Source organism: Fusarium proliferatum (assembly GCF_900067095.1).
Source record: "Fusarium proliferatum ET1 genome assembly, contig: FPRO_scaffold009, whole genome shotgun sequence".
Lineage (NCBI taxonomy): Eukaryota > Fungi > Ascomycota > Sordariomycetes > Hypocreales > Nectriaceae > Fusarium > Fusarium proliferatum.
The window spans coordinates 202,528-227,623 of record NW_022194798.1 but is presented as its reverse complement, the minus strand read 5'-3'; the positions used below and the strand labels follow the sequence as shown (position 1 = coordinate 227,623).

The window sequence follows — 25,096 nt, the reverse complement described above, 5'->3', positions numbered from 1 at the left end:
AGAGGAACTGCCTATACGGAAGGGCGACCTCTCACTGTAAGATCGACCTATTGGCCTCGTCGCCCTTATCAGGGGGCATAAATGCCTCCACGTGTCATGTGGCGGAAAGCTAATTCATCCCATACTGCCGGTGAATCTGCTTGTCACACTTGACGCCGGATCAAAGAGTGTATCAAAGATTCAAAGCTTGAAATTATGTGAAATATTGGGGAGTTCAAAGGGGCTTTAATCATTTTGATACAGGCTGATAATACATCTAGGCATTCATGACAGACTGTTACCTTTTCATTACATGATTAAATGCTTTGCAACAGCAAATCGGTTATCTGGGTGTCTTAGATTGATGTCTCATAGCCCCCTCTTTAGCGTTGCATAAATAGACCAGCTTATTCTTCCATCAAGACGATCCGGCTAGACTTCTCAACTCTCCAAACAGCCTCGATTACTCCAGATACTGCCCTTCTTGAAGTCCATCCAACATGGCAATCGAGAGTCTAACCTCGAGGAAGCATCAGGAGCATGGCGGGCTTATAAGCCTCTCGGCTAATAGTTCCCAAGCTCTGATTCCTTTGACGCAATTGTACAATCCCCCATCCCAGCACAAAGTGCATGCAAGAGCAGACTGGGTCATTGAGCAAGTTCGGCAATGGTTGTACCCGCACCTTGAGCAATTGGGCGCTGAGAAGCTCATCAAGGGAATCGTCAACGAGACAGCGTCCATGTGCTCCTATCTCTACCCAAACGCCGACGATGAAGGAATTTTTCTTGCCACGGGGTTCATGACGCTTCAATTTGTCAATGACGACATCTTTGATAGTGCTGCTATTCTCAAGGCTATCCAGGCGACTGCGTCGGGACAGCTTTTGGCCAGAGATCTCCAGAAGCTGCGCGACACTCCAAAACGGCTTGCAGACGGGATCGTGTGTGCGGCACGTATAATAGAGAATCCCAACGCATATGAAGAGTGCCACGAAATAATTTCGGACTTGAATACAGATCCGTTTCTGTTGGGGGCTATCTACGAGCTTTCGACGCGCATGCATATCCGCGGCCGACAAATCAATGAGGAGCGCTTTAAGGTCTGGCTTGGCAAGTTTTGTGCTGCCATGAGCGACTTTGGCAAGTCTCATGCCCTGATCTACAGCGAAGCCAAGAACATGACTGTCGAAGAATACGCAGACCATAAACTGCGGAATTCTGGAATGATCTATACCGTTCTCTTCGTCGAGATGGCAATGGGTACTTTTCTCTCAGGAGAGCACAATGCCATGCCGCGAATCCGTCAGATGCAGCAGCATTGCGAAAAGATTGGCTCATTGCTGAATGAGATTTTCTCATATGAGAAAGAGACGTTTTTGGAGGATATAAATAATCTGATTGCCGTGCTTGTACATACGCAGAATATTAGCTTATATGAGGCTGCACGACGAGTCGCGGAAATGTCACAGACACATGCGCAGGAGGTCAAGCGCATTCGGACTGAGATTAAAGCCGAGCGCGATGATGATAGTGGAGAGAACACTGGTCTAAGAACATACGTCGCGGACATGGAGTTGTTTGGCGCAGGGTGTTGGTTCTGGCAACTTCAGGGCACGAAACGTTACTTCTCCAAGACGTCGCCGTTTGCTGAGCTGCGGCTGGAGGCAGAAGCTGAGAAGACATACTAAAAATAACAAATAAAACTAGCCATCATTATATACAAGCCTGAAAGTCTTACCAAGATCATTTCATCTCATTCTCGCTTCACTTTGCTAAGGTGTTCTTCTTGGAATTTCTCGACGCAGGCTTCTGTGTTTTGGTGAGTCGTCAAAATAAAGGCGCGGGTGCGTCATCTCACTTATCTCGCCCTCCATTTCACTCAAATGTCATCATATTCTGCATCAAATTAGCCACTTTCTATCTATAAATAAAGCGTGTCAATTCGTACCAAATCTTCTTCACTTTTGCTTTCAAGTTCATTCAATCCACATCACGTTGCTCTTCACATAGACACTTCAACACTCAGACTTGCCTCTTATCTCATGATGACCTCATCGCCAAACGACCCTACAGCTTTAACTCAAAGCTTTCACTACAAAACCTCAACGCACAGTTATGATGTGAAATGGGGCTCATTAGGTGATCCCAAATCTCCTCCTCTCATTTTCATTCATGGAACCCCGTGGTCATCTCGCGTCTGGGTACCTTTCGCCCTCTCACTGTCGCGTCAGTTTCACGTGTATCTCTTCGATAGGCCTGGTTTCGGCGACACGCCTGCAGAGAAGAAATTAGATCCGACAAAGGCCAGCTCAAATGCAATTGAAGAGTATGACAGTAACCTCGCGCGACAAGCAGAAGTGTTTGCGGCGCTCTTCAAGTCCTGGCAGGCAGATTGGACTCATGAGAAGGCTCACATCGTCGCCCACGATAATGCCGGTCTCGTCAGTTTACGAGGCTATCTCCTCCACGACTTGCCATATGCAAGCCTGTGTCTCATCGACGTTGTCGCAATCGGCCCATTCGGCCAACCTCTCTTCAAAGTCATCGCCGAAAATCCCCAGCTATTCGAACAACTCCCCGACACAGCTTTTGAAGGCATACTAGAGAGCTACATCAGCGACGCAGCATACTACGAGTTACCAAAAGGGACAATGCAGATGCTCAAAGAGCCTTGGCTGCGAGAAGGCGGAAAGCGAGGCTTCATTCGTGAACTGTGCCAAGCCAACTCCAGATCCACGAAGGAAGTGGAGGCGAGATATGGAGAGATTGGGCCGAAGGTGCCAATCAAGATCATCTGGGGAGCTGATGATAAGTGGCTCCCGGTGGAGGTCGCGCACAGATTGGGGGACGCGTTGAAGGCCAGGGAGGTTATCGTTATCGATAAGGCTGGCCATTTGAGTATGATTGATCAGGGAGCGCGTGTTGGAGTTGAGCTGGGCTTGTGGCTCAGTACTGCTTTGCATAAATAGTAATAGAGACTAGAATTAATTTTTCCTTATCAAAATGATGATCTTTTTCATCTTTCAATGAGAAAACTCCCGTGGTTACGATACGCTAATGCAAGTTCACAACGTGTTATATTTCCTAAATGGACACATAAGTGAAGATTGGACAATTTGGTGCCCAGCATCAGGACCGTATGATGATTACAGATATTCGACATCGCATTATATATAAGTAACATCGAATGAGTATAAAAGAATAGATAAGATCTCTATTATGATATTCTTTATCTTATGGCTTGTGAATTTGATCTTGTTTTCTCATGGTGATTTCTAGAACATTACCCTACACTAACTGACTCAGCGGCCCTGACAAGATTAGGTTAGCGCGCCTGCTATTTTTACTGCAAGGGCACACCAAGTCTCGGGCTCTCGGACATTGATCGAATGTACCCGAAGCCATGTGTCGCACTTCGATCTGTGCTACGTAAATCTCGCACTACTTCAACAAGGCTACGTCTCAATACAACAGTTGCAAAAAGCTTCAAAGTGGTATTTATCGTGTTGCAATAAAAGAACCACCTCGCGAGATCATCACCCATGCTCACCCCTTACTCAAGGCTGCAATTCTACCCGAAACGAACCTTCTTTACGAGCTGACAGGAGGATTCTTCGTGTGCCTGGCTAAAATAAACCGAGTCCACTGTGATCGTCAGGGCAGAAAAGTCAATGATGCGTCTCGATTCCATTGAATATTCTCAGCTACGTTTTAGACATGCCGATAACACGGCCCAGCTCATCCGATCTTCAGAACCAGCTGAAGTGTTCCCCATAGACAGTGACGACTTACCCACCGGGTAATTACGCGTCAGAACACCCGTTCTCCACCAGCAAGGATTGCGTTACGCAACGGTACCCAGTATTACCGGGTCAATCTTCATCTCCCCCCCCTTTCGATTGCCTTATCAGTGACAGAAACTGGGTTCCAGCCAACATCCAGGGTTAGCTGAAAGTGCCCCAAAGAAAAAAAGTTTGCCAGGCGCAGCAAGATAACACTGTCGCTTTTTATATACCCACCACAGCCTACCATTCTCTCCCACTTACCTAAAGTTTGCTTGCGCATCTTTTATTTTTCGTTTTTCTCGTAGTAGGCCAACGTCGCATTCGTTTTATAAAGTCACTCGTTCTTTTGTTGTGACCTGCTTCGACTTTCACTCGTTTTTTCATTTACTAATATTAATCCGATTTTTTCTTACTTTCTCCACGATGTATTTCTCCGCGTGGTCTAAGATCGCCCTTGCGGGTCTTTTTGCTTCAGCTGCTGCTCAGACCTACAGCGAGTGCAACCCTATGAAGAAGAGTACGTGAGGAGTATCCGCTTTGTTTTCTTAACATGCACTGATTATAGCCCAGCATGCGATCCCAACAAAGGTCTTGCTTCTTCTTCATACTCGGTCGACTTCACGAAGGGTGCTGATGACGACAATTGGGAGGGAACTGGCCATGGCACTGTCAAGTATACTTCTGATGGTGCCGAGTTCACTGTCGCTAAGCAGGGCGACTCGCCTACCATTCAGAGCAAGTGGTACATGTTCTTTGGCCGCATGGAGGTTCACCTGAAGGCTGCGCCCGGAACTGGTATCGTCTCGTCTGTCGTGCTTCTTTCTGATGTTCTCGACGAGGTTGACTGGGAGTGGCTGGGAGGAAAGGACACAGACGTTCAGACCAACTACTATGGCAAAGGAAACGACGCAGCTGATACCCGAAGCGCCACTTTCGCAGTCACCGCGGCCCAAGAGGAGTTCCACAATTATACCATTCACTGGACCAAGGATTCTTGCGAGTGGTACATCAATGGCGTCGCTGTCCGCACGCTCAAGTATGCTGATGCCCTTGGAGGAGAGAACTACCCTCAGACTCCCATGCGCGTCAAGCTGGGCATCTGGGCTGGTGGCGATCCTGACAATGCTGAGGGAACTATCGAATGGGCTGGCGGAGAGACTGATTACAGTGCGGGTCCTTACACCATGACTGTTCAGAAGATTGCGATTGAGAACCTCAACCCTGCTGAGAGCTACACTTACAGCGATGAGACAGGCTCATACAAGAGCATCGAGTTTGATGAGAAGGACAGTGGCAGTGACGATGATGACTCCTCATCCACTGCTTCCGAAGCCGCCTCAAAGACCTCATCCAAGGCCTCTTCCAAGACTTCTTCTGAGTCAACTTTCACTACCAAGACTGCCACGGAGACTGACTCCGAGTCCTCAACAACAGCATCGTCCGATGACTCTAGCGAGACTGAGAGCGCCGACTTCAAGAACAACAACGCAGAGACAACCAGTGCCGGTGCAACTTCGTCCGAGAGCAGTGCTGCAGCTACGCCTTCGACTACCGATGGTTCAACAAACAGCGCTGCTGGAAACTGGCCCAAGATGTGGTTTGCCCTTGGATCGACTTTTGCTGCTATGCTCATGATGTAAATCTGAAGCTTTATTGTATACAGAGTGGCGAAGCTGTTGATTTGGCTTGGATAAGTCTTGTCGAAATACATACTTTGACTCTACATTGCTCTTTTGACGAATAATAATGACCCATTTGCAGAACGTGAATGCTCGTTCCATTTGGCTTTGATGATGCCATGTCTGCTTGTAGCGAATGTGAGATGGACACCATATTTTGGTTACATAAGCTAAGCATAACCCTACTCCGTATCCAGTAAATCAACCATCCACTGCTTCATATCCTGAGTACACTCTCCATCTTCTTTCTCGATTACTATAAAGTCATGCGCACAATTCTTATAGTACTGAAACTGCAACTTGAGGTCGGGGTTCAAAAGCTGTACTCTATCCTTGAAAGCAACCACCTGGTCCCGAAAGATCTCATGTGCTCCAGCAGTGACGTACATCCGGCTTAAGACAGATGTCATTCCGGCCAAACTGGACTTATCCCTATCCAGTGGAAATGCTGAGATGGCGGGTTCGGCTTCAGGTCCTAGCAGTTCCTTAGTAAATGCTACGATACCATGTACTGGAAGCATATCGATTGCTGAATTCTCTCTGTATGAAGCATCGCCGGTGGACTGTGCTACCCATGGAGAAACCAGAAACGCACCAGCGAGAGGCTTGACTAGTGTGATCTCTGGGATTGTTGGTTGGGGTTGAAGGAGGTGACAGAGTAACTGGGCTGTCAGTTGTCCGCCGGCAGAATCTCCTCCAATTATAATGTCCTGAGGTGGAATACCCTTTTGTAGAAGATGAGCCAGTCCGCTGGCTGCTTGACGAAGTTGCACTGGGTATCTCGCTTCAGGAATCAAGGTGTATTCAAGAACAGCCACTGCGACCTCAACACCCTTTTCAATTCCTGCAAGGACAAATGCTCGCCAGCACCAGTCCAAATGTCCCGTTGTTATTGGGGCCGCATAGCCACCGCCATGAAAGAACAGGACAACCTTCTTTGCCTGCTTCCGATTGCCTATCCAAAGCAGCGACGACTTCCCATCCTCTAGAACCTCTCGATCATATACAAGTCTTGCGACGTGTTTCTGCTCGAGCTTCTTCGCTTCCTTAATTTGCTGTTGTATCCATTTTCTGTATGTCTCGTGAGTTGGTAAAGACAAGTATTGAAGCTGCCGAGGCGAGAACCCGAGAGCTACTTTTAGAACGGCGCAAACGATGAATAAGCGTGATGGGAGACCTCTGCGCCTTGTAATAAGGATAGATCGTAATATATAAGTGAGAGTGAGGGGAGCTTTCAGGAACATATGTGTCAGTAACTTGCACTATGACTGAAACACGGTCATTGATATACCAGCATATGATAGACGCAGAGCTAGCTTGAGCTTCTCCCACTTTGAGAATGGAAGAGTCATGGCTTATGACAAGATGGGATACGCAGATTGACCAAGGCGACGTTGAGGACTCTTCTAGCCCAGGTTCTAAGTTGCAAATTCAACGGGTTCGAGGAATAGGGTCTGTATTTATGTCACCCCGGTGATTATACCGAGGAACTCTCTACGGGGTATTGGGGCCCTAGAACCCAGACCTCGGCATGGCATAGGTTTTGTTTTGACGATACTAAGACACTTAGCGTGAGAGGACCGAAAGTTAATGACACCCCGCGAATGACAAGCCTAGGTTCGGAATCAAGCCGGCGGTAGTAACGGAAGCGCTCCGCATTTTGGCAAGGCTTCAATTATTGGCTTGTAGCGTAATGCTTGGACAGCTGGTACATCTATCGCGTCGTAAACATGTGCTCCTGCATCGCACAGTCTATTAGATTTACCTTCTCATGGGATAGCTGGATCAGCCCAGAAATGCTTAGGTGTTCTAAAGACGGCCTAGCTAGCTTCGGCACTCTATGTCGCAGTCATTAGCCATATCTAAGAAGCGGATATGTACTGATCTGACCTGTTACGGTGCAGCTCTGTCTCAAGAGTGTAGCAGGCGTCTTCGTCAACATCAGGCCTGCACCAGCTTGTAAAAGATTTATTACTAATAGGCTGATTTTCCAGGCCTGAACTTTAGGCTTACCTTTTCTATATGTATTTTAAGACCGATAGATAGTATAAAACATTCTTAGGCTATATCTAAACCAAGCAAGTCTCTATAAAGAGTCTGTAGTTTTATTATTATTTAGGTCTTAGCTTTTGTAAATGTTAAAAATAGAGTAAAAAGAAACACTTATTATAAGATATAAAGTTTTTAATAATTAAAAAGTAAATTAAATAAAATTTATTAAAGAATTTTAAAAAAGAAGATACTTTAATAAAATCGTTTTTATAATATAAGTAAATTAATAAACTTACTACTATCTTACTGATATATCTAGTAAAGAATATTCTAATAGTGAGTTTTTAGTATATTCTTACTCCATGTTACATGCTGTAGTGCGCCGATGCCCTCTGCCAGAGAAACCAAGCAGAGAGGGATTTAAACGTCAAGAAACGGGAAGCTATCTGTGCCGCGGGATGACAGGGCGCGGCCGGCACATCATTGCCACTTTTGATGCCTGGAGTCAGGAAGGTTGGGACCAGTCTGTGCATGCAAGCGCTACCACGGGCCGAGACCAGGTAAACGAAAGATGCAGAGAGTTAACCTGTATCTAGGGCTCTGGGCAAGGTGAGCTAGCTAGAGGCCTCAAGGGCTGAAAATGTTAAATTCGGCCATGAAATAGGTATTTGTGAAGAGATCTAAGACTTATAATTGTATATTCTCATTAAAAAAGAGGGTATTAAGATAGGTCAAATTAGACCTAGTTCTGTTGATCTCAATGGATTAGCCACTTAGATAAGTATATCACTTCACGTTTGGAGCCCTTGCGGCCTGTACTTGCGGGTTGGCCGTGCACTGGCTATAGAGATAAGGATAGCCCCTCGTATTAAATTGCCTCAAGGCTGACTCAAGATACGGAGTACGAATATTCACTACCCGTTGGCCAACAGGTATATCCTGTTTTGCGTTATTAAACCTCACAACACTCAACATAACTTCTCAACTGCCGACAATGGTTAGCTTGGAGCGGCTTGAAAAGCAAAAACCGGTTTGTTAAACTAGTCTTGTTGGTTGGCCATGAAACAGAAAGACTTTAAGTGGCAGGCCAAACTTATTTAGGGAGCTAATAGGATACGTTCCGCTTCTGCCGAGATCCTAGCTTCTGTTCTGTCCTTCTTTCTAGTCAAGCTGCATCCATGAACAAACAAGGTTGAGCACGGCCCATATCGCTGGTATCGAGGGAATGCGAAACCCAACGCAGGGCTCCTTGTTGACTAGGTAACTAGTAGTAATGGTAGATTTGCAAGGCGTTTCCTGTTATGGCAGCTGGCTGGTATTAGAAGCATATATGAAGTAGGTGCTCTGCTATCAAGACGGAGAAATTGGCTGAGGAGGCCCAAGCGTAGGTTAGGTCAGAGGACAGACCATCGTCACTAAAATCCTCCTGGCTTGTGTGTTACAACGCCTCTGAGGTATTTATTTACAACTATATACGATATAACAGCTATACGAATATCTGACTTAACTGGAGCGGCTAGTAAACTCTATCTATACAACCATATATTGTATATATTGTGCAGGCGACCAAATACTCTGTATATGCCCTTTTTGGCATAATGCTAGGAGAATAGGGGCTCATTTAACGCCCCTTGGCAAAGATCAACATTACCTAGTCATGCACCTTGTAACACCATCATTAGGCGGGCTCTAACATCTGCCAGGGCAGTCTAGCAGTCGGCAGTTCACTGCTGGAGGGGCTGTGGTAAAGCTGTTGTGGTTTTGGGCTATCCTTCTAGTCCGTTAGGCATAAGTGGAGCAGTGTGTAGGAGACGCAAACTACTGGTGAGGGCAGGGAGCAGCAGGCGGCCCCCTTTAACAACAACACGACCTCTTCGTGTTTTGGTATAAATAAGTAGGTTGCTAGTGAAGACAAGTTGGCTTTTGTAACCTAACATAGGCACTGAGCCAACCTTTTCCTTTATCTTTTTATCAGTCATCGCTATTTCCACCCAACATGCTGGAGACTGCGCTCTCAAACGCCTCGCCGGCTACAACAGGTCTTGCCCTGTTGATGCTGTGCACGCTGTTCAAACTCTGCCAAGCCATATACCGAGCCAAGCTTCACCCTCTTTCGATGATTCCTGGTCCCCGGTTTCCCACCATGTCTTCCGTCTGGATACGTTGGCAAAGATGGCACGGCCGCCTTTCCTTTAAGGCTGACCATCTACTATCAAATAATGGGCCGATAGTTCGTATAGCACCAAATATGGTGCTCATCAACGACGTGGAGTCTGTGCAGGCACTGTTCTCAAGACTAGACCTCGATACTGCACCGAAATCTGACCGAGCTCTGCGTATCGGTGGCCATGAGTGGACTGTCACTTATCCAGGGAATCCTGTCGCCCGTCCACGTCGTCGCCCGGTCATGATTGCGACAACTACAAAGGCGATGCGCTATTGGCAGCCAATGTTTGAGAAGAATATTACGCAGATGGTTAACGATCTGAGTGCATCGCGTGGCAAAAGCTCGGAAGACATCGTCCATCACTTACGCATCGCCACCCTCTTGAATTCTCAGCTTGTCATGGCGGGCCCGCACTCGAACCTGGAGCCAGGAGATTTCCCCCATGTCGTGGGCGAGTACAATTTCCTCGTCGTGTGGCGCCTCTGCCTTCCAGAATGGCTCTTTACGTGGCTCAAGGCGAGTCCTTTTAGACATGCTGCCTTTCGAATTCGATCCAGTGACCGCTTATTCGAGCTGGGTGAGAAGACAGTCGAAGAAGCGGAGAGCTGGTCAGGTAGCGATGAAGTGTCTACTGTATATGAAATGCTTGTGGAAAGCATGGCGGACCAGCTTTCCAGAGACAGCAAGACAGAAATGAGTGCTGAGATGGCCGGTCAGATTCTCGCTGCGACCGAGACGACCTCCTCAGCTCTCGCTTTCATCTTTTACTATCTTGCCAGCACACCTAGCTTAGTAGAAGCTCTATATACGGAGCTACAGTCGGTAGAAGGGTTCAATGGCCTCGAGAATCTGAAACTACTCAATGCATGCATCACAGAGGGCCTTCGCTTCCGCCCACCAGTTGCTCTGACCGGCAGTCGGGTCGTACCACCAGGAGGGTTAAACATTTTAGGATATTACCTACCAGCCGGAACCGTCGTGACCACACAATCACTCTCACTCAGCCGACAGAGGCCAGACCTATTCCCCAACTACGATGAGTTCGACCCGTTGCGCTGGCTAGACACTGATACAACGGTAGTCACTGAGCGTCGACGTTACCTTGCGCCGTTCGGCTTGGGTGCTCGTCGCTGTCCAGGCGGGAACATGGCATCTTACCAGATGCGTATGATCTTGGCAGCTGTCATCCGCGAGTTCCGTCTGTCAGTCGCACCCGAGACTACGCCTTCGTCAATGGCGCCATTCGAAGCAAACGGTTTCCGTTCGCGCCAGGACGCGTGTAACCTGCTTTTTATCCCTAGGGATCTAGACCCGCAACCTGGGCCAAGAGGATGTGAATGTGGACCCAAGTGTGATTGCATTGAGTGCCATTGCGTTCATTATGAAGAGCATTAGCTAAATACCTTTAAAATCCTGGTTTAAATATGTTATTCCTTTATGAAAGACATTTATATGTTATTTATACTATATATTAACTCAAGTAACTAAATTTTTGCAAGCACTGGTCTGGTATTTATACCACTGCAGTGGCTCATACCAAAGAAATCCCCACGGGATACTGGGCCCCCGGATAGCATGGGCTTTGGTTTAAAGATACTCAGACACTAACCGCAGTTTGAGTGCGTCCTCCACTAATAGTAAGCCGGGTCGCGGAATCGTGCCGTTGGTAGTAACGGAAGCGCTCCGCACTGGCCTCCAATCATTGGCTTGTAGCTTGATGGCTGACATCCGGTACATCTATCGATGCTTTGGGACTAGCTTGCGAAAATCTGCGATCTGCAAATGGGACCGCCTCTCACATGAGCTGGATACATCATGATTCTGACTCTGGAAATAGCCTCGATCTGAAGAAAACATTAATACGGCTCAAGTTAACGCAAATAAGGTAAGGTAATCTAAGTGCTTGAGTTCCAGAAGGGAATTCACTAATAGTAGTTTTTTGTGGATGGTTTACTCTCAACAACGCGGGCACGGGTCCGTTCCGGCTCTTGCAGATTATCGTCGGAACGGTTCCAACAATGAGCTAACGACGTAGGCTAGCGTCCAATAAACACGAATAATGAGGGGTAAACCTGGGGTTAGTCTCTACCCCAGACTGGCATGTGATGTCCCGAGGAGCTTAAAGAGGTCTGCCGCCTTGTCCTGGGACTTGTAAGTGCCAGACCCTCGCAATTCACCCTTTGTGGAGCAACGGCAACACCAAGATCCTCACGATGGCTGAACGTACGGCAGTTGGACTTCCTACAGGGCCCAGTTCAGGGCCTCTCACAGACGCACAATGGCAGGTTATGATGGCTATTATGGACACTATCATTGCTCCTTGCCCCGAGAGCGCGATCCCTGCTGGCCAGAAGAGTGCTCTGCTTAGCAACTGCGACGACTCTACACTCAAGGCTTTTCTTGATGAAAAGCCTTCCAATATGCCACTGTTCCAGGAAATCTTGAAGAGACTGTTGGCCAATCTGCATGCTGATAAACTGTCTGCGATTGGCACAGTATGCTCACTTCTCGGGTAAGCACTCTCTACTTCTGAGTTTTCAGCAGCATGGTTTGCTAATATCGTGATATGACAGGAATCGAGCTGCTGTCCTCCCCCTTACTGGTTACTTCACATTATTCTGTGACCTGTCTCCCCAAGACCGAACATTAGTACTCAACTCTTGGCAAACAAGCTCTCTAGCTACCTTTCGCGTCCTCTTCAAACAACTCTCAATCATCGGAAAGCATGTTTATCTCCGATCAAGTACGCTTTTCAATGAAGTCGTTGGCTTCCCATCCACTCCTACTGGATGGCACCCTGTCGAATCATACCCCTTTGAGTTCATGCAGTTCAACGACGCAGAAACCCATGCCAAACTAGAAACTGATGTTGTAATTGTGGGGTCTGGCTGTGGTGCAGGAGTCGTCGCAAGGACTATGGCCATGGCAGGCCACCGCGTTTTGGTGGTGGATAAAGGACAACATTTTGAAACCTCATCGCTGCCCCTCGACCAAAGCGCAGGATACTTCCACCTTTTCGAGGGGGGAGGTCTAGTATCCTCTGAAGACGGGTCTATCTCTACACTTGCAGGGTCATGCTTTGGCGGAGGCGGAACGGTCAACTGGAGCGCGTGCTTACAGCCTCAGAACACAGTCCGTGATGAGTGGGCAGACCAAAGAGGTCTCAGCTTCTTCAAATCAGCCAAGTTCCAAGAACATCTCGACTCGGTCTGTGAGCGTATGGGCGTTAGCAATGAGCCGATCAATCATAACCACGGAAATAACGTTTTGCTGGAGGGTGGCCGTAGACTCGGGTACAGTGCTAAGCAGGTGCCCCAGAACACAGGCCATAGCGAGCATCTGGATGGATATTGTTCCATGGGTTGTTGGAAGGGCCAGAAGAATGGGCCTGTCAATGGTTGGCTACCAGATGCCGCCAGGTGCGGGGCCAAATTCATATCTGGCTTTTGCGTCAACAGGGTCCTTTTTAAGAAGCGTGGTGGTAAGAATGTCGCCTTTGGTGTGACTGGAACCTGGAGACCAAGAGACGTCTCGGATACGTCAGCTAGAACGGTAACGATCAACGCCAAGAGAGTCGTGATTTCAGCTGGGAGTCTGTGCAGTCCTATCATCTTGAAGAATAGTGGACTCAAGGTACGACCTGAATTCAGTACCATGAACACGGCATAGAGTTTGCTAATACATCAGTATAGAACAAGCATATTGGACGCAATCTCCATCTACACCCAACGTCATTCGTGTCAGCAATCTTCGAACAGGAGACACGACCATGGGAAGGTATATCGCCGTTTTCAAGACTGTCATACTATAGCGTCCCGTACTGACATATTATAGGCGGAATTCTCACCTCCGTGGTTTCCAGCTTCGATAATGTCGACGGACATGGCCATGGCGTGAGACTCGAGCGCCCTGCAATGCTGGTAAGCCTGTCCAATAACCAATATTCGAAGTAAAACTGACATTGATAGCCTTCTATGTGTCTTACATGGTGCAATTGGACATCAGGAGCTGACTACAAAGCCACAATATCGAAGTACAGGCACATGGAAGCATACATCGCTATCACTCGAGATCGTGACAGCGGCCACGTCACGGCAGATCCTATAAATGGCACACCTCGACTGGTCTACACTCCCTCCAAGTTCGATGCCAGCAACAACATGAAGGGCATGCTTGGCTTGGCAAAGATTCTCTATGTACAAGGTGCCTTGGAGATCCATCCCATCCTTCCTGGTCTTGAGCCATTTATGCGTGAGCCAGAGAGTCTGAAAAATGGTGCCGATAGCTCTTCAGGAGTCACAGATGCGAAATTTTCACAATGGCTGAAGAAGATGGAAGCTCATGGGAACAAGACACCAGATACGCCTTATGGATCCGCTCACCAGATGGGCACGTGCCGAATGAGCACCAAGGAATCTGACGGTGTTGTGGACGAGTTTGGAAAGGTCTGGGGCTGTGAGAACCTGGTTGTTGCGGATGCGAGTGTCTTTCCAAGCGCGAGCGGTGTCAATCCTATGATCACAACCATGGCGATCTCCGAACACATTGCCTTGGCAATGGCTGAGGAGTTGGCTCGGGATACCCAGGAGCGCCCTAGGTTGTAGTTTACGAATGTACTTTTGTGAGATACTCGCTGTGTAATAGTACATGGCGTTAGCCCCCTTTGTGCATCGTTTGCTCTGGGTATTGTTTTCCGTTGTCGTCATTCTATCTGGCTCCTGCATGACTGTTACCTAACGAGTATAATCACCCGCTCCTCGTACATGGGATCTTCAAATTGATCGGCAGATAGGAGGCAGACAAGGCAGACTAGGAGGTGAAATGAAACACGGACCCCAAATCGGTGGATAGCCAGCGAATTTTTATGCAAGCCAAACCCATCAAGAGCCGTGTATTTGTCCGAAGACGGCAGATTGAATTTATCTAGTCTCCCTGCCGATCTCTTAGATGGAGGATCTGCACAAGTGCTGATATCCCGGGCTTGGCACCTGCCGATCCCTCCATGGCAGTATGAGCTGCACTATCCGCCTCGTATAATATATTAGATCATTAGGGTAAGTACATACAGTAGTAAGATTATAGTTTGTAGAAGACTCCTAACTTAGCTAATAAGGAGTCTTAACTATTCTTAACTAGTACTGGCTAATTGGAAATATAAAATGCAATGTCTACTTGAGTCTATATAATAACAAGTTATATGGTGAGCTTGTTAAGAAAGATAGTTAAGAGAATCTTAAGTACGTTCTGTAGGCTTGGCTTGCGTAATGTGTCTTAAGATAGATCCTTTTCAGCTTTTGTCTTACGCTAAGGGGTACTTGGCACGGAACAGATTTGGGGGCCGTAATATATAATACGTATACTCTTCTGATGGTTGAGCCGTCCTAATGGGACGAGAGTTATAAAAGGCCCCCTTTCAACCAACTCAAGTCTAGCAAACACACTTAACTTCAATACACTATTCTCTTGCTTATCTTTAAGTAAGCATTTATTTTCTATCTACCCTTCAGCTATCTATCTACACAGCATGCACATCTCAAAGCTCTTCATTGTCGGTGCCATTGTGACGGCCGCTGAAGCCTTCACATGTGCTAGAGAGCTGTTTGGACAATGCTACTTCGTCGATGGCAACCCAGTTGGCCAGCAACAACGCTGTGCTATCAAGTGCGAAAACAAGTTTGGCCATGTCAACTGTGTCTGCCCGGACTACTACCCAAAGAACGACAAAGGCTGGCCATATTCTGGAAAGCATGAGTGCATTCCCGTTGGTGCCTATAATGGCCGACATAAGTGCTATTAAGTAACTCTCTGTGCATCCCCACATTGGAGGTGAGTAAGAATTATATTCTGGCATGGTGTTTAATGAAAAGATTGGTCCCTATACTAACTCAACAGGCCCTTGTCTGGTTATAGTGACCTACCAGAAAGAGTTGGACTGTTACAGGGAAATTGAAGAGCTAGTAGCTAGGATGTTACTGATATACTAGGGTATAGGATAGCCTTTATAACTACATACAAGACCTTCAAAACTGTAAGGTTTATGAATTTCTGACTTTCCTACCCACTATTTTACTGCTGTTGGTATTTATGTTAAGCCTTTCAGCGGGGCAAAGTATAACCCTCTAACCTTGAAACATTCCTGGCAGGATCGCGGCACAGCGATATCTGTCTTATCCCTCCTCTCTTCTTGTATGAGTGAAATAGTTACGTTGCGCCCCATTAAAAATGTGACTGTTGGTTGCACAGCTACATGTGGACTATCATTATGGCATCTGACTGCATATTCTCAGCCCATGCTGGCAAGAAGATTATAGACTGCAACGCTGCAACGGCCACTGAACCTTGCAGCTATCCCTGAATCGATTTGTCGAGCTGTCGCCCAGTGCGGGGTAATGAGGCTGTGTGCCAGTTGTTATTGGTGCCTGTCAGGCGTGACAGCATGTAATGCCGGACGGTAACAGTGGGGAGCCGCAATTCTAAACCCCGACAGGCCGGCCGATGCAAGGGTACATGTCAAAAGGTCCTCATGTTGCTGCTGTTGGTTGGGAGAATCTGGCCGCCGAACCCACGGCTTCTCAGGTCAAAGCTCATCGGTCTACGGAGTTCGATTCGCTGCCCTTTAAACAGGTCGCCTTTCTCAAGTTCACAGCATCATTTCTTTCCCAACTTGTTATCTTTTACAAGACCCTTTCATTGCACTCGCCAATTGACTTGAGAATTCCCTACAGAATGAAAGATCTCCACGAAGCTCTACTGGGTCCTACTCCGAAAGGTATTTCCGAACACGCTCTGTCGGAAACCATGGCTCAAAATGAGGAGAGTGTGCGCCAAAGCATTGCTCGAGCGGAGGATCTTGAAGAACTTCGAGGAGCGGCATTCCATAATCGAACATGGGTCATCAGCGATCGCTTCTGCAATGTTGGCGATGGCGTCGATTCTCTTGAGGGCTATCTTCATGATCTTTGGCACATGTACTATCAGGTGGCCCGCCATACATCCCATGAAACGCCCGAACATGACCGAGTTGTTCTAGACATACTCAAGATCCAGGGACGCGGGACTTTAACCAGGCCCGTGCCGGGTCTCTTTGGGGTCGACATTGCACGAACAGTTGAAGGCACGCTGTGGAATGATCTGCCCTTCTTGGTCACTGACATGACCAAGTTCTGGATTGATAACGGCGCAAAGCTTTCGAGCGCGCATCGCATCAACTTTGCGTCTTTCCTGGCCAAGCTGGCAGCAACACGCGTCAGCAAGGACAGGATGTGCCAGATTGCCCTTGTTCTCTTCCGTTCTACACTCGAACAACCTCGAGAGCTCAACACGGGTGAAGGATCTGACCAAGAGGACAGAAGCCGAGACATAAGGGAGCTAGACCTTATCCACCTGCTGCCATCTGTCTCAGTTTGGATCAAGGAGGCCGGCTACAATCTGATTCAGCTGTCAGATGTGTCATGGAATGGTTGTCCCAGCGCGATTGGTGAGGGTGGCTCCATGTTCGTCGAGTCAGAGCTTGGGAAACGATGTCCGTATGGATTCACACCTTGGCGATGGATGTACTGGCTCAAGCGTCTGTACGAGATCAGGGATGAGGCAAAGGAGGCTAAAGAGGGACGCCTAGAGGAGTATGCTACTGATGCCCTTGAATCAATGCTCGGGGCCGTGGTAGAGCGTAACTCTGAGATTCTGAGAGCTTATAAAAGTGCTGGCAAGGACGTGCATGAGGATAAATATCTATCTTGCTTGAAGGATCCAGCTCAGAGCTTGGAAGAGCTGGCTATGGGCCGGATGGATGACGATGAGGATACGGACTAGTATTTTCTAGACTCTAACTCTTGAGAACAGACACTCCTCTTACTGTATATACCTTCTCTGGAAGAACTTGTATCATGTGAAAGTTTCTAGAGATTATATTGGAGTTTAACACAGCAACAGAAGGTCTGGATTACACGTGATATAAGTACCCAAGAGCTCTTGTTCACATGCGCGAAAAGCCTGGGCAGCATGTTCTCAGCTGCCAACACGATTATACACAGCAGAAGCTTCGGCCCTCTGACTTCAATGTATAGGGCCCGCTTCCGTTCCCAAATACAGGAAACGCCGAACTGGGCCACGTATTACATTATGTAGATCACGGCCCGCATCTGCTCTGATGAGGGATTAATCGAATGACACGATACGGCACAGCACAAAGCTTCATCCACGAGGATACAGGTAGATTAAACCCTATCTTTTAAACTGGGCTGACGTGGGTCGTCAAACAACAGGCGCCTACGGAGTAGTGTTATTCTCTTTGTCAGAGAATGTATTCGTGTATACGGACCAACCAATCGGACCCTCTGCCGTAGAGAACGCTCTGACTTGTTTCTGGATATCCCTGTTGAGGCCTGCCCCGAAGTCCCCATACCGGTTCCAAGTCAACGCACCATGGATGTCCTCCAGAGAAAGTATGTATGCGTATCTCCATCACATGTTTTTCCTCTAAGGAAAGATTTTCATCAGCTTTTAGTGAATCAAAGTGGTTGGGCTGCATGTCTTGAGGGATATCTTCGGGGCTGGACAGGCACTCTTGGCATTCTGTCGGCAAATATATTCAAGTGGCCGCGACTGCCGAAGCGCTTGGCGTTCAGCGAGGCAGGTTGTATGCCAAGGTTGGTGCGGTTTTGCATCACCTATCGTGAAAGTAGGTAGTCATTTAGGCTGTTTATATCCCCAAAATCTAGTTTTAATACTTTCAAGTGGACTAGGAATCATTTCAGGCTTTGATATTAAGATTAGGATGATATGCTTGCTATCAATCAGATTAATTTCACTTACCCGGTTGTTGATGATTCATCTCAGCAGCTCACTCAGAACGAGTTCCTTCAACATGTTGAGCCGATAGGATATTATGCCAAATACACGGCAGGACTAAGGGATATCCGTTTGATTCATTCTGAATCAAGTGAGCTGCATGTTGGTTCCAGGACCACTTGTATCCAAATAAATTGAGCTGTTTGTTGGTTGTAGCAGTTCGTGCATTGCATACACGAAGTAACATATGTAACATCCATCACATTCAGTGAGATAACGTAACAAGACAATATCAGCATTTATAAATTTTCATTGCCAGGCAAGAAGTACATAAGGGTGTGTTTGAGCTACTATCATGACTCGAGAATCAAGCACCCACAGCACTTCTACCCGAATACTCAGATACAAACTTCCTAGTCCAAGACAAGCCCCCCCAAGATAGCCATCACCAACTACAATATGCAGTTGTCCGCCATAACTCTTTTTCTCGTTGCTGCCATGGGTGTAGCAGCTACTCCCATTGACTCTCCAGTCATGGCCCTTGATGCGAGAGGCAACTTGGAGAAACGCCTCGATTATAAGGGGGTGAGTCAACAACAGCACATCCCCTGGTACCTGGGAACAGTTCTCCACTAACCACAATGAACCCATCTTTTAGACATGCACCAAGTCCAGCAACACATGCAGATACAAAGGCCCGAACGGCAGGACTGCGTTCAAGAAGTGCGGCACCTTCGCCAACCAGAAGGTACAGTTTCGCTGATTCCCAGCCATGCTAGACTGACAATCTCCCCTTTAGTGCACTAAGGATGGAGCTCCTTGCGTGTGGCAGAGCGACAAAGGCGTTGGTGGTAAGATCATCTGCAAATAGACGATTTGCGCGTATATTGGTACAGGACAGGGAAGAAACATCGGAGCCTCTTGAGCTATCCTCCTAGGTTTGCTGCTTCCCAGTATGGAAAGACTATCGCGTCGGGATCGAGCGGGAAACATGTTGTCAAAGCGTTTTGCAGAGATAAATCACCTTCCAAGAGTGTATCCAGCAACCCATGCCTTTGATTTTCTTGAGAGTATGCGGTCGATTGGTCCTCCGCTTTGAAGTGTTAGTCAGAATATGTATACTGGACTGAATTGCTTATTGCTGACCTTGTTGCCTTCCTGTGATTGTTTGGTGCATCTTGGTAAGTAGGTTAAAGGACTTGCGAATGGACAAGCTGAACGACGAAATGACCTCCAAGACAGAGTGGCATTTGTTCGACGCATCAATCACGGTCGCCTGATCCAGTGTAGCCCATAAGGAGGGACAGAGACGACATGTCATAAGAACCAGGCTGGCCGTGCAAGCATCTGCGGCCTTGATTAGTCTATACCTGTATGTCTCAATAAAATACCTACATAGGCTGTTCCACCACCATGCTTCGGCAGTCTCTGTGCGAAAAGTTTCGTGAACCAAATTGATGAGCTGTATTGAAGAGCGTACACATGCTCTAGCACCATCGTGTTTGAAGGATGAGTGTAAGTCATCACTGGCATCCTGAGAAGTGTTCAGAGCTAGGAGCTGACTTAGGATTGGGCGGTACAGCATGACCTGTAGATACGTAAACCTGATGCCGTTTGGTAAGTAATCCTGAAGCAAAGCATCAGTAATATTGAGGATCTTACCGTGACTGTAACACGTTTCTCTGAATCGCGAGAATTGTCGCCTCGTGCGGCGGGATTGCGTCTCTAGCCCTAGATTCATGCCATGAGAGAAAGCTTGGGAGGCCAAGCTCGAAAGCCCGAAGCTTTGCTTGTAGCTCGGCAAAGACGTCCATACTCTGACTACTGATATCTGCCTGAGAACCAGCGCCATGATCGTCCTGAGGCATCTTGCATTGCCAAGGCCTGTATACTTTTGATAACATGCTATCTAGGATGATACTTAGACGGACAGTCTCTATTTGGAACTGTAGTTTAATATCATTGTTATCATCGGTATTCGGAAGGTTGAAAATGGTCCTATCTGGCAAAGAAAGCGTGGAGATACTGGTGATCATCGTGGGCCGACCGAAAGTCATGCTCACCAGCCTATATCCGTTAGCGAGCATCAAGGAAGGGTTTTAAGTATCCTTACGTATCTAGCACAATACAGCCGTGCCATGTCCGTCGTCTGATGCGCTGTATTAGCGACTCTTGCTCATCATACGGTGGCAAGCTGTGCAGGCCCAAACCCTGTGCCACTCGACAAGCTAAACCGGTAGTGTTCCAGCAGCGATCTGGAAATGAAGTACCTTGCAAGACTAAAGCAACCAGCACAAGAGTTTGCACAACGCTTAGATCATTTATGTCTAGGAGTTCAAGGTTGACTTTGTCCCTGGCTCGGCTGAAGAAGACTTCATAAGCCTTTGTCTTGGCTGCCGTAGAGAGGTTTGAGAAAATGCACCCCAACGCGAAGATGGCGTTCAAGGAAGAGAAAAAGGCAACGGTGGTGGCGTCTTCACCCAATCCTAGGTTCCGATACTCTTCTGGACATGCAGTCTGTCCGCTAGGTAACCAGAGCGAGTTGTAGCCATGCTCAAAAGCTTGTTTGTCAAATACGGGATAGATCCAGTATATGCGCTCAAAATATCTCTCCACGAGGTGATCTGCGAGGCGGCGTGGGGGAAGAGCAAACTTGTCGACGTCGCCAAAGAGATTTGTAGACTGTGAAGGACAAGTTTGAGGGTTTGGGCGATGATTTGAGGTAGGTATCGCAGTCCCGCAAGCCTCTTTTAAGAATGAGGCGGCTGAAGAAGAACCGTAGAAACCTTCACGTGTGTCACGGTGATGTCCAATGTCCTCTTCGGACGTGGTTGTGCCCATGGCAGTGACGCGTCTTGCATGGCTTGAATTCTCAATACTTTCAGTTGTTGTAGAAGATAATGGGGTGAGTAGTTGGGTATGAGATATGCCCATGACGAGAGCATCCAGCTCAGCTTGGCTCTCCGGGTCCGGTATGTTTTCTGGCCATGTCCGTCTATTACTGGATCCATCTGGATGAGGGTCCGGGATTGGACCATTCAGTGCTGAAGCTTGTTGTAGCTGACGTTCCAGGTCGCGAATCCGATCGTGTAGAGCTCTTGTGTAACTTGAACCACTTATCAGTCGCCGCCGAGTTCGCTTACTGAGTTTGTCCTACTCACTCATCGCTGCATTCTGTACGGGCATTCCCAGCCCTGTAGACGCACTGTTCGATCCCCAGTGCCCGCCTTCGACAGGTGGAGCAGATCGGCTTGATCCCGTCGCAGCGAGACTTGCGTTCCCGACAAGGGTCACATGCCAATGTCACTTTGCGGCGACGTTGACGCGATTGCTGCTCTGACATACTGTATGGATGCAAGTCACTGATATCGGAGATAGCGGAAGGGTCAAGAGTACAATAATGCGCAGTTCGGGTGACCTCCTGGTAATGTTGATGGAACTCAGCTCAGTTGGGGTGGAGGGGAGAACGGAAGCTGGCTACTCACTAGTTCCGCACTCCACGGGGTCCGAGCGACTTGGAGATCCCGAGGTTGTGGGTCTATGACTCGGTGAAGTCTAATTTATACACGCGTCGGGATGGTTCCGTCTCAGCTGGAGGCAGTGGAGTCAAAAATGCTCGTGACACTGCCCTTAATGATAAAAACAATTAGGTAGAAAAGCCACCAGTTTAGCGGTATCTTGTATGAGTTTAATCTGGCACCTAAGCCTGGTGCTGCAGTTTTCTGGCTACCTGATGGTAGGGTCAATTGACTGGAATGACAAGTGCAGCTGTAACACAAGGAATGCACCCGACCTATCGCGGCCATCTTTGTTCCACGGAGACAACCCGACTCACACAGCCGTGGCCCTCGCAAGACACAACATGCCTGGGGTATCATATGGCCCGACGACCTACCCCATGGGGAAATGCAAGCAAGCACCAACAAACATGTGACAGGTATAATAATAGGCCACCGTCATGAGATAAATACCGGTCTTTCCTAATTGTGAGACTCCCTTCCAACCGCCTCACTTCCAACATGACGTCAACGAAAGAATCACCATCTGGCTACAGCCAATTTGCTTGCATTGGCGCTGGATTCTCAGGCATTGCCCTAGGAGCCACGCTTAAGCGATGGTACGGAATCACCGACGTTCGTTTCTTCGAACGGCGCAGTGACCTCGGTGGAACATGGTATGCGAATAAATATCCCGGTATGTTGATACGGCGCTCCCAAAACTATACGCTGACTTAAACTCAAAGGCGCTGCTTGCGATGTACCAAGTGTCCTTTACAGCTACTCTTTCGAGCCCAATCCCAATTGGTCTCGGGTTCTACCCTCACAAGAGGAGCTTTGGAAGTACCAGAAACACGTCGCGGATAAGTATGATCTACCTTCAAAGATGACATTTGGTGTCGAGGTCCAAAAATGCCAATGGATTGAAGAAAAGAAGAGATGGGTGCTAGATATTCGTGATTGCAAGACTGGTGTCGTCTTCCAACACGAATGCAGGTTCCTGTTTGCGGGCTCTGGTATACTGGTCACACCTCGAGAGATTGACATTCCCGGCTCTGAAAACTTCAAAGGATCCATCTTTCACACGTCGCAGTGGAGGAGCGACGTTGACGTCAGTGGGAAGAACGTCGTGGTCATCGGAAATGGGTGTACAGCTGCCCAAATCGTCCCCTCGATCGTCGACAAGACAAAACACCTGACCCAGATAGTCCGTGCCAAGCACTGGATGCTTCCCCCCATTGACGGCGTGTATACCGATTACATGAAGTCCATCTTTAAGTATCTGCCAGGGACTATGATGATACAACGACTGCTCATATTCTTGTTCGCCGAGATTGAGCTAAAGGCAGTTCCAATGACTACCTCTGCTGCCAAGTTCCGTCAGAAACGACGCGCTTATGCGGAGAAGTTCATGCGAGACACTGCTCCGGCCAAGTATCATGACCTCTTGATTCCGGACTTCGAAATCGGCTGCAAGAGACGGATCTACGATTCTGGATACTTGGCATGTCTTCACTCCAAAAATCTGACTCTGACGAACGAGCGAGCTCTGAAAATTGTTGAGACTGGAGTCGAGACAGACCGTGGCTTTATTGAAGCCGATGTTATCGTACTGGCCAATGGCTTCTCCACCAATACATTCCTCGAAGGAGTCGAGGTTGTTGGGCGAGATGAAACGTTAAATCAGCATTGGGAGTCATTTGGTGGAGCCGAAGCTTACAATTGCTCTGCTATGGGTGGTTTTCCAAACTTCTTCATGCTTCTAGGTATGTACTTGCATGGTATGCTGTATGTAACTCACTAACTGTTGGCCAGGCCCCAATGCAACAACAGGTCACACCTCGGCGATCATGGCCATCGAGAACAGTGTCAACTTCGCACTGCGCATTCTGAAGCCTGTCCTTGACAGCCCCAATGGAGTTGTTGAACTTGGCAGAGACGCTGAAGAGCGTTATGTCAATCGCATACAGGATGATTTGTCCAAGACTGTTTGGAACTCAGGGTGCCAAAGCTGGTACATCCAACCACATTCTGAGAACAGCCGAGTATGGAATGCCATGGTATATCCGTATTCCCAGGGATACCTGTGGTATAGAAGCCTGTTTCCTGTTTGGCGCGACTGGAAGATCACAGTAAGTCATGCGTAGTTGACTTGGTAGTCTAATGAATGCTAACATTCTACTCAGGGCCATACTCGTGGTTGTAAATCTGTGTTTTGGCTCTTATTTAAGAGTCTCTCGGTTCTTGCAGGGGCGCCAGCTGCTTCTGCTTGTTTATACTTGCTGTGGAAGTCACAATGGAATTTCAAAGAGCTTTATGTAAATATTACTACAGCTCTCCATTCTATATACCTTAAATCTCAGTAAATTTCATAGAGCTTTACAGGCAGAAGTATTAGATACTAAAACCTGCCTAATTAAAGCTCAGTTAGCCTACTATTTTAATATCTACTGTATGTTAAAAGGTCCACTCCTTTCTTCTGCGTGTATAATTATTCCATGTCTAGCAAATAATTTTATAACCATATTTAGAGTCTAGGGTTGGAGTTTCAGGCAAGGTAGCCACTACAAGGAAGCGCCCCACACTGGTAAGTCTTACGTCCGACCACGAAAATGTACAACAAAAGCATCTTGGACTTTCCATAGGCAGATGGAAGACGGGTCAAACTGAGGCCGGCTTAGACTTGCCAGACTCGAACTGTGCACCAAAGCCGAGCAGGAATTCACCCTGTGTTTCTTTTTTCTCCCCTTCTTGAATACCGGGTCTTTCCGTGTGAGAAGGGATCGGTGGCGGTGCGGGTCGAGGAGAGCCACCTTGAGCCTCAATGCTCCAGGTCTTGGTCTTAGTACTGCCAAGTGATGTTAGTCTGCTAGCTTGCCCGAATAACTGCAACGATAGGCGGGGATGGAGTAATGGACGTACGGTTCAGGCATCGCCATGAGTATTTTCTTATATAATAAGGTCAATGACTTTTAAACGATGTTCGAGGCCAAAGATAGTGTTGAAGACGTTTGTAAGTCGCAGATGATGGGGGTTTGATGGCCAAAGGAGAGGCAAAAAGTAGTAGGATCTTATTCTTGGGAAGGACTTAGTGGTAAGAGAAAGCAGATGGGGAACGAAGACTGGATATTTATGGACGATAGGTAAAGGCCATGGATTTCGTAGTTACACAATGAGATGAAAACACCTCGCTGCTGTTTTCAGTTT

At 47.7% G+C, this 25,096-nt stretch overlaps 11 protein-coding genes across 11 annotated transcripts; 8 read left to right on the top strand and 3 right to left on the bottom strand.

Moving 5' to 3' along the window:
• Positions 1 to 479: 479 nt before the first annotated feature.
• Positions 480 to 1,667, top strand: FPRO_15738 (uncharacterized protein; the record flags this gene model as incomplete). Its single annotated transcript, XM_031219910.1, has 1 exon — positions 480 to 1,667. The coding sequence occupies one exon, from the start codon at positions 480 to 482 to the stop codon at positions 1,665 to 1,667; it is 1,188 nt and encodes a 395-aa protein (XP_031085621.1).
• A 357-nt stretch (positions 1,668 to 2,024) lies between these two features.
• FPRO_15739 (uncharacterized protein) lies at positions 2,025 to 2,948 on the top strand (the record flags this gene model as incomplete). Its single annotated transcript, XM_031219909.1, has 1 exon — positions 2,025 to 2,948. The coding sequence occupies one exon, from the start codon at positions 2,025 to 2,027 to the stop codon at positions 2,946 to 2,948; it is 924 nt and encodes a 307-aa protein (XP_031085620.1).
• Positions 2,949 to 4,187: 1,239 nt separating this feature from the next.
• On the top strand, positions 4,188 to 5,404 carry FPRO_15740 (putative rAsp f 9 allergen; the record flags this gene model as incomplete). The annotated part of the gene is made up of 2 exons (XM_031219908.1): positions 4,188 to 4,281; positions 4,335 to 5,404. The coding sequence occupies 2 exons, from the start codon at positions 4,188 to 4,190 to the stop codon at positions 5,402 to 5,404; spliced, it is 1,164 nt and encodes a 387-aa protein (XP_031085619.1).
• A 221-nt stretch (positions 5,405 to 5,625) lies between these two features.
• On the bottom strand, positions 5,626 to 6,795 carry FPRO_15741 (uncharacterized protein; the record flags this gene model as incomplete). Its single annotated transcript, XM_031219907.1, has 2 exons — positions 5,626 to 6,674; positions 6,735 to 6,795. The coding sequence occupies 2 exons, from the start codon at positions 6,793 to 6,795 to the stop codon at positions 5,626 to 5,628; spliced, it is 1,110 nt and encodes a 369-aa protein (XP_031085618.1).
• A 2,636-nt stretch (positions 6,796 to 9,431) lies between these two features.
• On the top strand, positions 9,432 to 10,997 carry FPRO_15742 (uncharacterized protein; the record flags this gene model as incomplete). Its single annotated transcript, XM_031219906.1, has 1 exon — positions 9,432 to 10,997. One exon carries the CDS (start codon positions 9,432 to 9,434, stop codon positions 10,995 to 10,997), a length of 1,566 nt encoding a protein of 521 aa, XP_031085617.1.
• Positions 10,998 to 11,815: 818 nt separating this feature from the next.
• FPRO_15743 (uncharacterized protein) lies at positions 11,816 to 14,206 on the top strand (the record flags this gene model as incomplete). Its single annotated transcript, XM_031219905.1, has 5 exons — positions 11,816 to 12,114; positions 12,176 to 13,235; positions 13,295 to 13,379; positions 13,437 to 13,522; positions 13,571 to 14,206. 5 exons carry the CDS (start codon positions 11,816 to 11,818, stop codon positions 14,204 to 14,206), a joined length of 2,166 nt encoding a protein of 721 aa, XP_031085616.1.
• Positions 14,207 to 16,328: 2,122 nt separating this feature from the next.
• FPRO_15744 (uncharacterized protein) lies at positions 16,329 to 17,414 on the top strand (the record flags this gene model as incomplete). Its single annotated transcript, XM_031219902.1, has 1 exon — positions 16,329 to 17,414. One exon carries the CDS (start codon positions 16,329 to 16,331, stop codon positions 17,412 to 17,414), a length of 1,086 nt encoding a protein of 361 aa, XP_031085615.1.
• Positions 17,415 to 18,851: 1,437 nt separating this feature from the next.
• On the top strand, positions 18,852 to 19,263 carry FPRO_15745 (uncharacterized protein; the record flags this gene model as incomplete). The annotated part of the gene is made up of 3 exons (XM_031219901.1): positions 18,852 to 18,977; positions 19,051 to 19,140; positions 19,201 to 19,263. 3 exons carry the CDS (start codon positions 18,852 to 18,854, stop codon positions 19,261 to 19,263), a joined length of 279 nt encoding a protein of 92 aa, XP_031085614.1.
• Positions 19,264 to 19,318: 55 nt separating this feature from the next.
• FPRO_15746 (uncharacterized protein) lies at positions 19,319 to 21,735 on the bottom strand (the record flags this gene model as incomplete). The annotated part of the gene is made up of 5 exons (XM_031219900.1): positions 19,319 to 19,485; positions 19,539 to 19,996; positions 20,055 to 20,459; positions 20,506 to 21,498; positions 21,554 to 21,735. 5 exons carry the CDS (start codon positions 21,733 to 21,735, stop codon positions 19,319 to 19,321), a joined length of 2,205 nt encoding a protein of 734 aa, XP_031085613.1.
• A 676-nt stretch (positions 21,736 to 22,411) lies between these two features.
• On the top strand, positions 22,412 to 24,255 carry FPRO_15747 (uncharacterized protein; the record flags this gene model as incomplete). The annotated part of the gene is made up of 4 exons (XM_031219899.1): positions 22,412 to 22,586; positions 22,636 to 23,655; positions 23,705 to 24,021; positions 24,076 to 24,255. 4 exons carry the CDS (start codon positions 22,412 to 22,414, stop codon positions 24,253 to 24,255), a joined length of 1,692 nt encoding a protein of 563 aa, XP_031085612.1.
• Positions 24,256 to 24,550: 295 nt separating this feature from the next.
• Positions 24,551 to 24,828, bottom strand: FPRO_15748 (uncharacterized protein; the record flags this gene model as incomplete). Its single annotated transcript, XM_031219898.1, has 2 exons — positions 24,551 to 24,737; positions 24,812 to 24,828. The coding sequence occupies 2 exons, from the start codon at positions 24,826 to 24,828 to the stop codon at positions 24,551 to 24,553; spliced, it is 204 nt and encodes a 67-aa protein (XP_031085611.1).
• Between the last annotated feature and the right edge of the window lie 268 nt (positions 24,829 to 25,096).